The 10,365-nt window shown below is 37.4% G+C and overlaps 1 protein-coding gene across 2 annotated transcripts in view; it reads right to left on the minus strand.

Moving 5' to 3' along the window:
* The window catches only part of RBMS1 (RNA binding motif single stranded interacting protein 1), a 132,373-nt gene extending 122,327 nt beyond the window's left edge, over window positions 1–10,046 (minus strand). Inside the window, exon 1 of one of the 2 annotated variants that reach the window (XM_015823855.2) lies at window positions 9,934–10,046. In XM_015823855.2, the coding sequence (XP_015679341.1) occupies window positions 9,934–10,008 (75 nt within the window). In that variant the 5' untranslated portion in view covers window positions 10,009–10,046. The remainder of the gene's footprint in view (window positions 1–9,933) is intronic. The other variant, XM_015823853.1, reaches the window with a different exon arrangement.
* Between the last annotated feature and the right edge of the window lie 319 nt (window positions 10,047–10,365).

Below are 10,365 nucleotides of genomic sequence, written 5' to 3' on the forward strand. Positions count from 1 at the left end.
GCTCGCGCAGCAGCGGTGTTACATGGGAGCGACGTGTCGCCCCCAGCACCGCCCGCGCGGCCGCATTCTGGACCAGCTGGAGCCTCCGGATGCTCCCCATGGGGAGCCCCATGTAAAGAGCGTTACAGTAGTCCAGGCGAGAGGTGACGAGAGCCTGAGTGACTGTGCGCAAAGCGTCCCGGTCCAGAAAGGGGCGCAAATGAGTATGCTCTCCCTGAAAATCATAGTTTTATGGTTTTGCATGGTTTTTAGTTAATTTTTAATTAATTTAATTTTGCTTTTTTGCTGTTATTACTTTGTTGTATTCTTTTGTGTTTTTATCTTGCATCTTTCCTGAAATCGGATGTGTGAGATGGGCAACTATATAAATTCACCAAATAAATAAATAATAAAATCTAAATCAAATGTACCATTTATTTTGAATGAATTTCCTTTTTAAGAAACTTGTGAATTCTTGGGTGGCATGGATATGTATGGTATGATAAAGCTAAGGTTAATTTGATTTTAAAAATCACTTTGTTAGATATGCCATACTGAGAATATGGAATAGATATAAACCCAGGTTGTGCCCAAAATACTTTTGTGGCTCTCAGCACAACAAGCATTTTACACAGGAGAAATGATAAGTAAATATAAATGGCTAACTTAAATGCTACATGTATTTTGTCAAGGAGAATGCAAAATAAAATCAAGTGAAGATCTGATGACAAGAAGATACACTTGTCAATATGTTTGTTATATGTATTTATTAGAAAAATTTAAAATAGATAAAAGAACTTTTGACCATTATAAGACTGAATTTGAAATAGAACTGTCTACAAATGATGAACATATTATTGTTGAAAGATACAGACTTCTACTGCAGTTTGAAAAAGAAGAACGAGAACAAGATAGAATGAGCTAAAATGGGTATTTTGGTTACTAATGGAACATTCGTAGAATATGTGGTTGAAACAATTAAAATTTATATTACAATATTAAAGAGAATTTTTATAAAATGACACCGGAAAAATTGTCTAGACTGTATAAAGGTCTTCCAAATTTATGTTGGAAATGTAAGCAAGAGGGGACTATTTTCTTTAAATATTAGTTTTTATCTTTCTTTTTAAGAACTTTAATAAACACACACACACTTGTGAATTGTAATTAAAGACAGATTATATCTACCATCCTCACACTACAGATCCCTGAACATTGTACTTTACATACTAAAAACAGTTGTAACAAATGCATAAAAGCAAGACGTATACAATAGGAAGTCCTTCATTCCAAGTATCACTTATCCGTGACCTCATTAAGTTGCCTTAGGCGTTACTCTCATTCTTAGCCAACACTATTATCCTGAAATAGTACTGGCCTCTTTTCCAGGGGTATGAAAATGTACAGAACTAATGAATGGGAAGTGCTTTAGGTAAAGTATGGGAAATCTCAAACCTGTAAATAAGAATAGGCTCTCCAAAGATCTCACTTAGTTCTCTGGGAGATTCTTCTGTTTCTGTGCTGGTGGGGGTGGGGTGCTGGTGGGCTTCTCTTTTCCTTTATCAGCAAAGGAGAGCCTCTGGGGGCCCAATTTAGATCGGGACACTGGATAGGAAGGAATAGTATTACACAAACACCAATAATCAATAGCGAAGGGCTACTTTAAAAATGGACTGAGTCATCAGTATTTAATATAGTCATAATCCAAAAAGGAAACTAAATGTAATTAAGCCCATTGAAATCAGTGAGCTTAAAGTACCTAAAACTACATTGGAATTTTACCAGTATATATAATAAAACAGAAGTTATGTAACTAATTTTGAACCAAGATAATTGCCCATTGTTTTCCATTAATACCTCTCTAATTTAAAACTGTAGGGGTAAATCAGAGGAAACTTTGCTTTTAAAAACAGTATACTTTTTCCTCTCCACTATACAATGCCATTATGGCCAACTGCCATAATGGATCACTGAAAGGACTTCAAAAAAAAAATCAAGTGAAGGATATTGGAGAAAGACAGAAGAATCAATCGTTTCCTTCTGCATGGCAAGACTATCACTATCTGCATAGGAAGACTCAGAAGAGTGAGGGGAAGCAGCTACAGAAGCTTGTTCCAACTGTACTGTCTCCTCTTCCCATCGTAAGTCCTCCAATGTGGGCCAAACTTGGAGAGACATGAAAGCCAATATTATTTTTATTATAAGATTATTGTAACAGAATCTTGCAAGACTGAATGCACTTTCCCCCTCCCTCCCTTTATTTTCATGAGACCTAGGTAGGGTCATGTCTGAGATGCTTTTTTAAATTACATTTCTGCCCAGGGCTCAGATTTCTTTTATCCAACTGTTGTCTTGGTTGCCAGTCTTCTGGCTAGGGAATTCTGGGAGTTGGACTCCCCACATCTTAAAGTTGCCAAGGTTGACAAACGCTTTTCTCAAGTAAGAGAAAAATAACAGAAATTCCTGGCCTCCGCTAATGTTTGACAGGCTCCCACACTCAATTTACATCACCAACTCCCAATAAAAATCTTTTCCCCCTCCACAAAAAAATCACTTCGCTCAGCTAAAAAATGGTTGTTCAGCTTTGGTATGAGGAAAAAATAAGAGCTTTGATTGTATAATTACATTTTACCCATAACAACATTTATCTTTTCCTCTGATGTCCCTAACGCCAAGTACAAAAGGACCTAGGCAAATTATCACTCTGTGGCTGCCTCTCTGATTGAGCCATGGCGCAATTTTCAAAGATTTCTCCAAGCCACTCAAATCAAATATGTAAGGATAAACTTCAATTAGGGGATACTAAGTATTTTGAACTCAGCCAGGTTTTTATGACCACTCAGGAAGTGATTTGAGCTTGAAAGCTCTGTTTCAACAACCTGGTCAGGACAACCTTGAAGCTTTCATTTTGGACACTGCTGCTTCAGTGTCACATAGAGCAACAAAACCTTCCTGAATGCTTGAGATACGTAACCTTCCTATTATATTCTGTTTTTAAAATAACAAATACAAAAAGAAAAAGAAATCCAAAACAGAAGTGGATTTTTAGAAAGAAAAAACAATGATAAATTCACAGTTCTTAATTATGTCTATATATAAAGGTCATGGATTCAAATGCTACACCATAAGTGAAAAATGAGTCAGAAACTCTGTCCTTTTTCAGGTAACTTTCTCAGTACTTGTAATGAAGGATTAATTATCAACTAGCTGCAAGCAATGAAACAATATAGCCAGAATTGTAATCACTTCATAAACAATAACTGGTTAATCTCATAAAAAGAAAAGGGACCTCTTTATGTTTTATTGACATACTGTAATCATAGAGAAGTTAATATTCACTGCTCATAAGAATCAATGTTGCACAGTTAAGCACAACATTTATGTTAAGTCCAGCTATTATATAAAATATATTCATCATGTTGTCAGCAATTGTTTAATTACTTTTCATGGTTTAGTGCATACAGAGTAGTTCTATATCCACCAATACAGCCCATGCTTCAGCTGACAAGAAGGTCAATAAAATGATGAGCGGATCATGATCAGAATTGATTAACAGAGTTCTTACTGATGTACTTCCTGTACTACGGTAGCTTCCTCTGCTAAATTACTGATCCAGGGAATTCAGCCCTGCAGACAAGTTTTAAACATTAAGCTTCTTCCTTGTGAATTAACAGATGCTTTTGGATCACTTGGTAGTCTCAGACACTACAAATATATTTATATAATGGGCAGCTGAGCTTGACAACTGTTAGCCCACTCCTATCCAGCCTCAGCCCTTAAATCTGTATTATTTCACCTCTTGCCCCAAACCATGCCAAATATCCTTGGAAAAAGTAATAAACATATTTGGGTTTCTTCTTGTTTTTAATCCTTGTATCTTTTTGCAGGAAGCCTCAGTATGTAATATCAATACATTAATATTGTAGACAAATAAATGCTATAAATACTGAAAATACAAAATAAGCTAAAATTTTCCATTATGTTCCAGAATCATCCAGGAAACCTGGGTTCATTCTAACTACTGAAAAAGTGAGAAACAGAATACAAAAAATAGAAAACATATTTAATGTAGCATTTTAAAGGCATATCCAAGAAGTTGAATTTCAGTTCATCACTGCTAAAAATAGTAAAATCTGCAAGAATTAAATTGATTGCAGAACACTGTTACTATAGAAGTATAGCTGGCATTGTACTTCTTGTGACAATATTAGCAAGGAAAAAATGTATTAGAAATCACTGATCATCAAAGTTCAACAGGACCAGCATTTGAAATAATTAGGGAAGTATTTAGAATTACAATCATCATCCAGTCCAACTAGACAATATTTATTTATTTATTTATTAAATCTGTATGTCACCCATCTGATCTAGACTTTGGGCAGCTTGCAAACATCAAAACCAGTACACATTAAAAGGGATAAAACAATAAATTACAGCAATAATAGTGCATCATTATTCATAGAGATCTTTCACCAATATTGTCAAACAAACTATAGTGTTTTTAAAAAGATAAATGGAGAAAGAATTGGTGCAAATGAAGGCAACAGATTTTGAGAGATGAACCATATAAATTGGATTTCATCATTTGCTTGAAGACCAAAGTGTCTTTATCTTGTAGGTTCAACAGGAAAACTTCATCTACCTAACAAATCTTACACTAAGAAACAGAAGAACCACCACACCACAGGGTGCTTAGAGATTAAATGAGTGAACCGCTAATAAGCAATCTGGTACAAAGAAGACAAGTGACCCTAGTGTGACCTTACAGCAATGAAATGGAAACAATGGATAATCTGGTCAGATTTCAGAAACTCAGATTTTGATGCCTCAAAGAGAATTTGTGCTTTTCTTTAAGCACCTCTTTTAAGAATAAGGTCCTAAGAAAATGGAAGTGAGGAATGATTTTATTGAGAGATCTGACTTAGCATAGTGTTCCTTAAACACTCATGCTTCACCCCTTACCATTGGCAGAGCCGAGCCAAATATAGTCCTGTACAATAAACCCTATTAATCTGGGGTACAATAGCTATATCAAAAGAAATCATTTTGTTATAATGATTAATAATCTGACATGTAAGGAAATAGATTGTATCTAATTATGCTTGACTGTCAAAAGAATGAACAACACTGTAAGATTATTTTCCTGCCTCCCCTCTCCCCAAACTATAGAGGTCTAGGGCAGGGGTCCCCAACCCCCGGTCCTTGGACCGGCACCGGGCCGCAGCATGCCAGAAACCAGTCTGTACAAACAAGCAAAGCCCCATCCATGGAATGCAGGCAATACATGAAACCACGCCCCCTCTGGTCCGCAGAAAAACCTCTCTCTACGGAACCTGGTCCCTGGTGCTCAAAAGGTTGGGGACCTCTGGTCTAGGGGATGTTCCAGGAAAGACATCAAAAAGAAAGGGAAACTTGCTCTCAAGCAAATTTCTGCTAAGGTGATATTAGGTATAGTTCCTTTTTTAAAAATGAAGTTTCATGTGAAAAAGGCAATAGATTTCATCAAAATATCCTCAGATTGTATTAAAACCAAGCCAATAAGCAATCAGAAATGCTACTGTACAAGTAGCTATCCAAGAAACGTTTCGAGTTTTTTCAATGGATTTGTTCTATTCATTCATTCTCCAGATCAATATCAGAGAATAGTTCCTGAATTCAGAATAGTTACCCCTCTCCATACATTAGAGCAATTATTACTATTCCTCCTGGTAGAGTATCTTGCCATAGCTTTTTCCCTAATATGATGAAATAAAATAAATTATAAAATATTACATTTCTGTGATAAATCTTGTTCTGTTTGTAGTTGGTCCACATTCAAATGAGATTACCAGTTAACATTTCTTCTAAAATAAATTGTTAAAAGTATTTATTGTAAAATTTTAATTTAAGAAATGGGTCTAACATTAAATTCTCAAAGCCATGTGTGTAAGGGTCCTTGAATTTTTCACATAATGATGTAAATATTATAGATGTATTCTGGAACATAATTCACTTTGCTTCTTTCAAACTCTTTTATACAATCAATGAAATAAGTTTCAATAAGGGAAAAAAAGGGGTTAATGGTTATATTGAAACAAAATGCTACATTGATATAATTATTTTATTCCAGAGATCATGTGGTACTTAGTCTCAGTGTGAATAAATGATTAATTTTAAAATAGAACAATGAAAAATTACAACTCAACATATTTAATGATGGATTTAGTTTATGATCATAAAATAAGAAATTAGAAAAATATGCTAAATATCTCTTTAAATAGGAATGCTGGCCTAACATTTTCCTACTGAATATTTTGCATAGCATAGGTCAGATTTATGTGTTACTCTGTGAATTGTCAGTAATAAAATCATTCTGCTTCCCAACAACTTACTAAAAATGAATTATCTCCATAGGGATGAATTCTTATTCAATAACTATTTAACCAACTCCTTCTATTCTGAGGAAAATCACTGTGTCCTTAATCCACAAAATTTACTCTTTAAATTGAAGACAGGAATACTGAATCATAGCAAGGTCTACAGCTCTGTGCTTTCATCCATACTGAAGAAATAATTAGAATGTTTCATGACTATTTGCAATGAAGATATTAAAATGGAGACATAATCATTCCAGCAGATTCATACATTTTAAATTGGATAGTCTTAAAATCACTAGAACATACAAATCCAATGTATTTTGGTTGAAATTGGTAATTGCTCTATTCTACAAAATTAAGACTCTTTAAACGAAACCCAGATTTCTATTGACCATAGGTTGTGCATTCATTTGTTGCTTTTATTTTTATAGCTATGTCATATTCACAACTGATGTGACTCAACACACTAGAAGTCACTTTGAACTTAGCAGTGGAAAGAGGACATAAGTAACTTGTGAGCTTACTACAAGCATATGACTAGTCATTCTGGGATGGGCTAGAGATCTGTCTTTGAGTAGATCTGATAAAGACCTTTGTTTCCTTACAGCTCTTGTAGGGTTGGCAATTTCCCTCATTTTTTTCTTTGCTTAACTGTAGTCAGATAATCACGGAGTAGTTGCCATGCAATTATTATTTGGAACAGCTTTCAAAAAGTTTATTAAAATTTTATCTCAATATAATATGTAAAGCATGTGGAAACTTACTAATGTCAGGCAAATCTGAAAACACTGAAATTAATGGAGTAATAAACAGGGATGTCTGTCCCTTTTCAGCCACAACTGTGTCTAATTTGTTGTCTTTCCTGCATTCCCCCCTCCAAGACAGAATCTCACTAAAACAGGAATTGTGAACACAATCATTGTATGTAGTAGTTCACATACGTAGGTTAAATGGCTGTATGTACCTCTTTTATCAAACAAAGAGATAAAGACTAATGTGATTTCAGACTATAATTTTAATAGGGATTACTGCAATACATGTTTTGGAGATGTCATTGACTGTAGTATAAATCAATATTAAATACTTTATAGAGGAAGCACATTTTCAGAAGATGGTCCTTAAGGCTTTTCTGTAGATGATATCCTAATTACAAGTGCAAGCTTATTACAGTTTCTCTCTTCAATTATTTACAGTGAAAAAAGATAAGAAAGGCTGCACTAGCCATATTAAAATATGTATTTAGTTTCTCTACTGTTAATGGCATACAAAAATGAATTGGAAAAACATTCTTGTGCAAAAATATGGTTTTGTTTACCTGTATTTTTAAATTGATTTTTCATAATGTAGCATGTTGGAAATTTGGTTTTTTGCAGCATGTTGGAAATGACATATAGGCTAATACTTTGCATTGCTATGTGAAGCATATACCATCCATACTTGAAAGTAAGTCTCACTGAAGTCAAATCACATGTCATTATGTATTTGAATTACTGTATTACTGAAACTGTAACATTTTCAATCCTTATAAAAATTTTAAACCATCCCTTCAAAATTCAAAAGGTCAAAAAAAAACCCACTAACATATTTTATACATGAGGCTACTTTTAATGGAAATATTATGATTCACAACTTGATGTGGAACGCTTCTATTTCAGATGCATACTTAAATTTGCCAAGTTCAAAGTGAAAATGTCTCACTATTACCAAGGATACTAAGTGAAAGAAATCCATGATTCTCAAAACAAATAGCTAAGAACCCTTCAAGAGGAAACCCACAATTGCTAAAGCAACTCTTGAACACTCTCTATTCCCAACAACCATAAACAACCAGCATTCTTGCCACTCATAATTGCTTCATTTGTAATTCACACACATGAGGAAAGCTTTGGTTGTTAATTCTCACAATCAAGATAATTTCTAGATAATGATACACCTTAAATTGGAATGTGGCTGATATAGCCATGGGATTAATCACAGATTAATATAATGAACAGTACTAAATGCTCTGCTTCCAGATGACTCTGGTAGTTTGGTAGATAGGCAGGCAGGCAGGCTGGTCAGTAGTTAGGTAGGCAGATAGGCAGATGATAGACAGATAGAAAGACAAACCATTTATAGAGCATTTTAACATTAACTGGTGGGCCTAAGATTTGAATAAACATTTTTAAAAAGCTGTGATAGTGAATCTTCATTTCCACAGTGCTGTATTAATATAACACAAGAACAAGAATATACCACACATATCACATAGTGTGTGCATGTTGCACGCAGTGCTGTTCACTGGAGAACACTTAGATATCAAATATTCCAGGCAGAGGATGCAATCTCTCTGCATTTGCAAGATTTGCAGCATGATTTGCCAGAGCAGCTACTCTGACCAGCTTTGGACATTCCACATGCATCCATAGACACATACCAGAGATGTCAAAAGATCTTGGGAAAAATTAACATATCAACCTCCACTTAGTTTTTCTTTTAGTAATGCAGAGAAAGCAAAATGTCTGGTGGAGACGCTGGCCGACCAATTTGATTTTAGAAAACCCAGCGAAACGTTACCTTTTCCAAAAGCAAATTTTGAAATTTGCAGAATAAAACATTCTAGTATCAGACTGCTTATATAGACTAGAGGCTCTCAATAAAAATAATAATTTTGTTTTAATTATTTGTGGTGTCCTTGCCTTGTTCAAGATGGATGATTTTATTATTTAAAATAAAACTCAAGGGGTTCTTCAGGAAAGGTACGGTACGTATGCATGTACGTATTATATATATCCTAATCCAACTAGTTCCAGAGTTGAAAGTAGTTCCTGGTGTAGCTGAAAGTTGTGATAAGAGAGAAAAAGCAATAAATTGTGGCTATGGGATGATAAAACTTAATCCTGTTATTTCTGCTCAGAATGAAAACCTAACGGGAAGGAAAAGGGAGGTTTCATTACATTCTCAGAGCAACAAAATGCCTATCAGGACACCGATCTCTATTTAACCCTGGGAAGGGGAGGAGAGGAGCAACTGGCATATGTATCAGAAGGAGGGGGAGAAAAAAATCGAATTATCTCCGGGCGAAGGAAGAAAGTGCGGGGGGGGGGGAGAGAGAGAACGAGCAGGGGAGGCAGTTGAGGAAAGGGGTCAGGAGTCAGGGAAAAGGGAATGGCTGGGAGGTGACAGTGAGGACATCAGTCCGAGGAGGGTAAAGAGGCAGCTCGGGTGCTCAGACCCCAGCGCTTCCGCTCGAAATCCTGCTTCGTTTCTTTCCTTTCTTTCCTTCCCTTAGCACGCACACACATACACACACACACACACAATCACGTACATCCTAAAAGGGAGCAGGCGAGGCAGAGTCAAGGAAGGGGCTGCCGGCGGATGTGCGCGCCCCCAATGGGGAGCGCGCCTGTAACCCGATGCCACCCTAAGAGCCCCCTCTTCCCCGCCCCAGGAACCCCCACCCCCCCTCCTTTCCTCTTCCTTCCAGGCTATAGTTAGCAAGACTGCAAAGTGTAGCCCAGCCCAGCCCAGCCCAGCCCAGCCCTGTCCTGCCGCCCTCGGTGCCCACCTCTGGCAAGCAAAGAAGGCGAGACCCTGCCCGGCGGCCGCACCATACCTTCGCCTGCAGATACTGGGGGTAGTAGTAGGTGGTGTACTGGGGGTACATCTGCTGTTTCCACACTTTGCCCATGAAGCTGGAATAAGGGAGCCCGCAGCGCAGGGATGAGGGAGGGCACTTGACCAGGGGGAGGGGGGGGAGGAAAGCGACGGCGAAAGGGAGGGGGCTCGCGCTCTTCCCCTCCCCGCACGCGCCTGCTCGCTGGCTGGCTCCCTCGCGCTCTTCCCCTTCTCGGCTTCTTTCTTCCCGACGGCGACGGTCTCTCCGCTGAGCCCAAGCCTTCTTTCCTTTCCTTCTCCGACCTTCAGAAGGCGGCGGCGGTGGGAGCAGCGGCAAGAGAAGGAAGCTACAGAGGGCACCAAGGACAAGAGTGCTCTCTCTCTCTCCCTCCCTCCTTGCCCGCCCGCCCGGGGACTCGCGCGGGCACGA

This window comes from Protobothrops mucrosquamatus, unplaced genomic scaffold (assembly GCF_001527695.2).
Source record: "Protobothrops mucrosquamatus isolate PMUCROS unplaced genomic scaffold, P.Mucros_1.0 scaffold2016, whole genome shotgun sequence".
Classification (NCBI taxonomy): Eukaryota; Metazoa; Chordata; class Lepidosauria; order Squamata; family Viperidae; genus Protobothrops; species Protobothrops mucrosquamatus.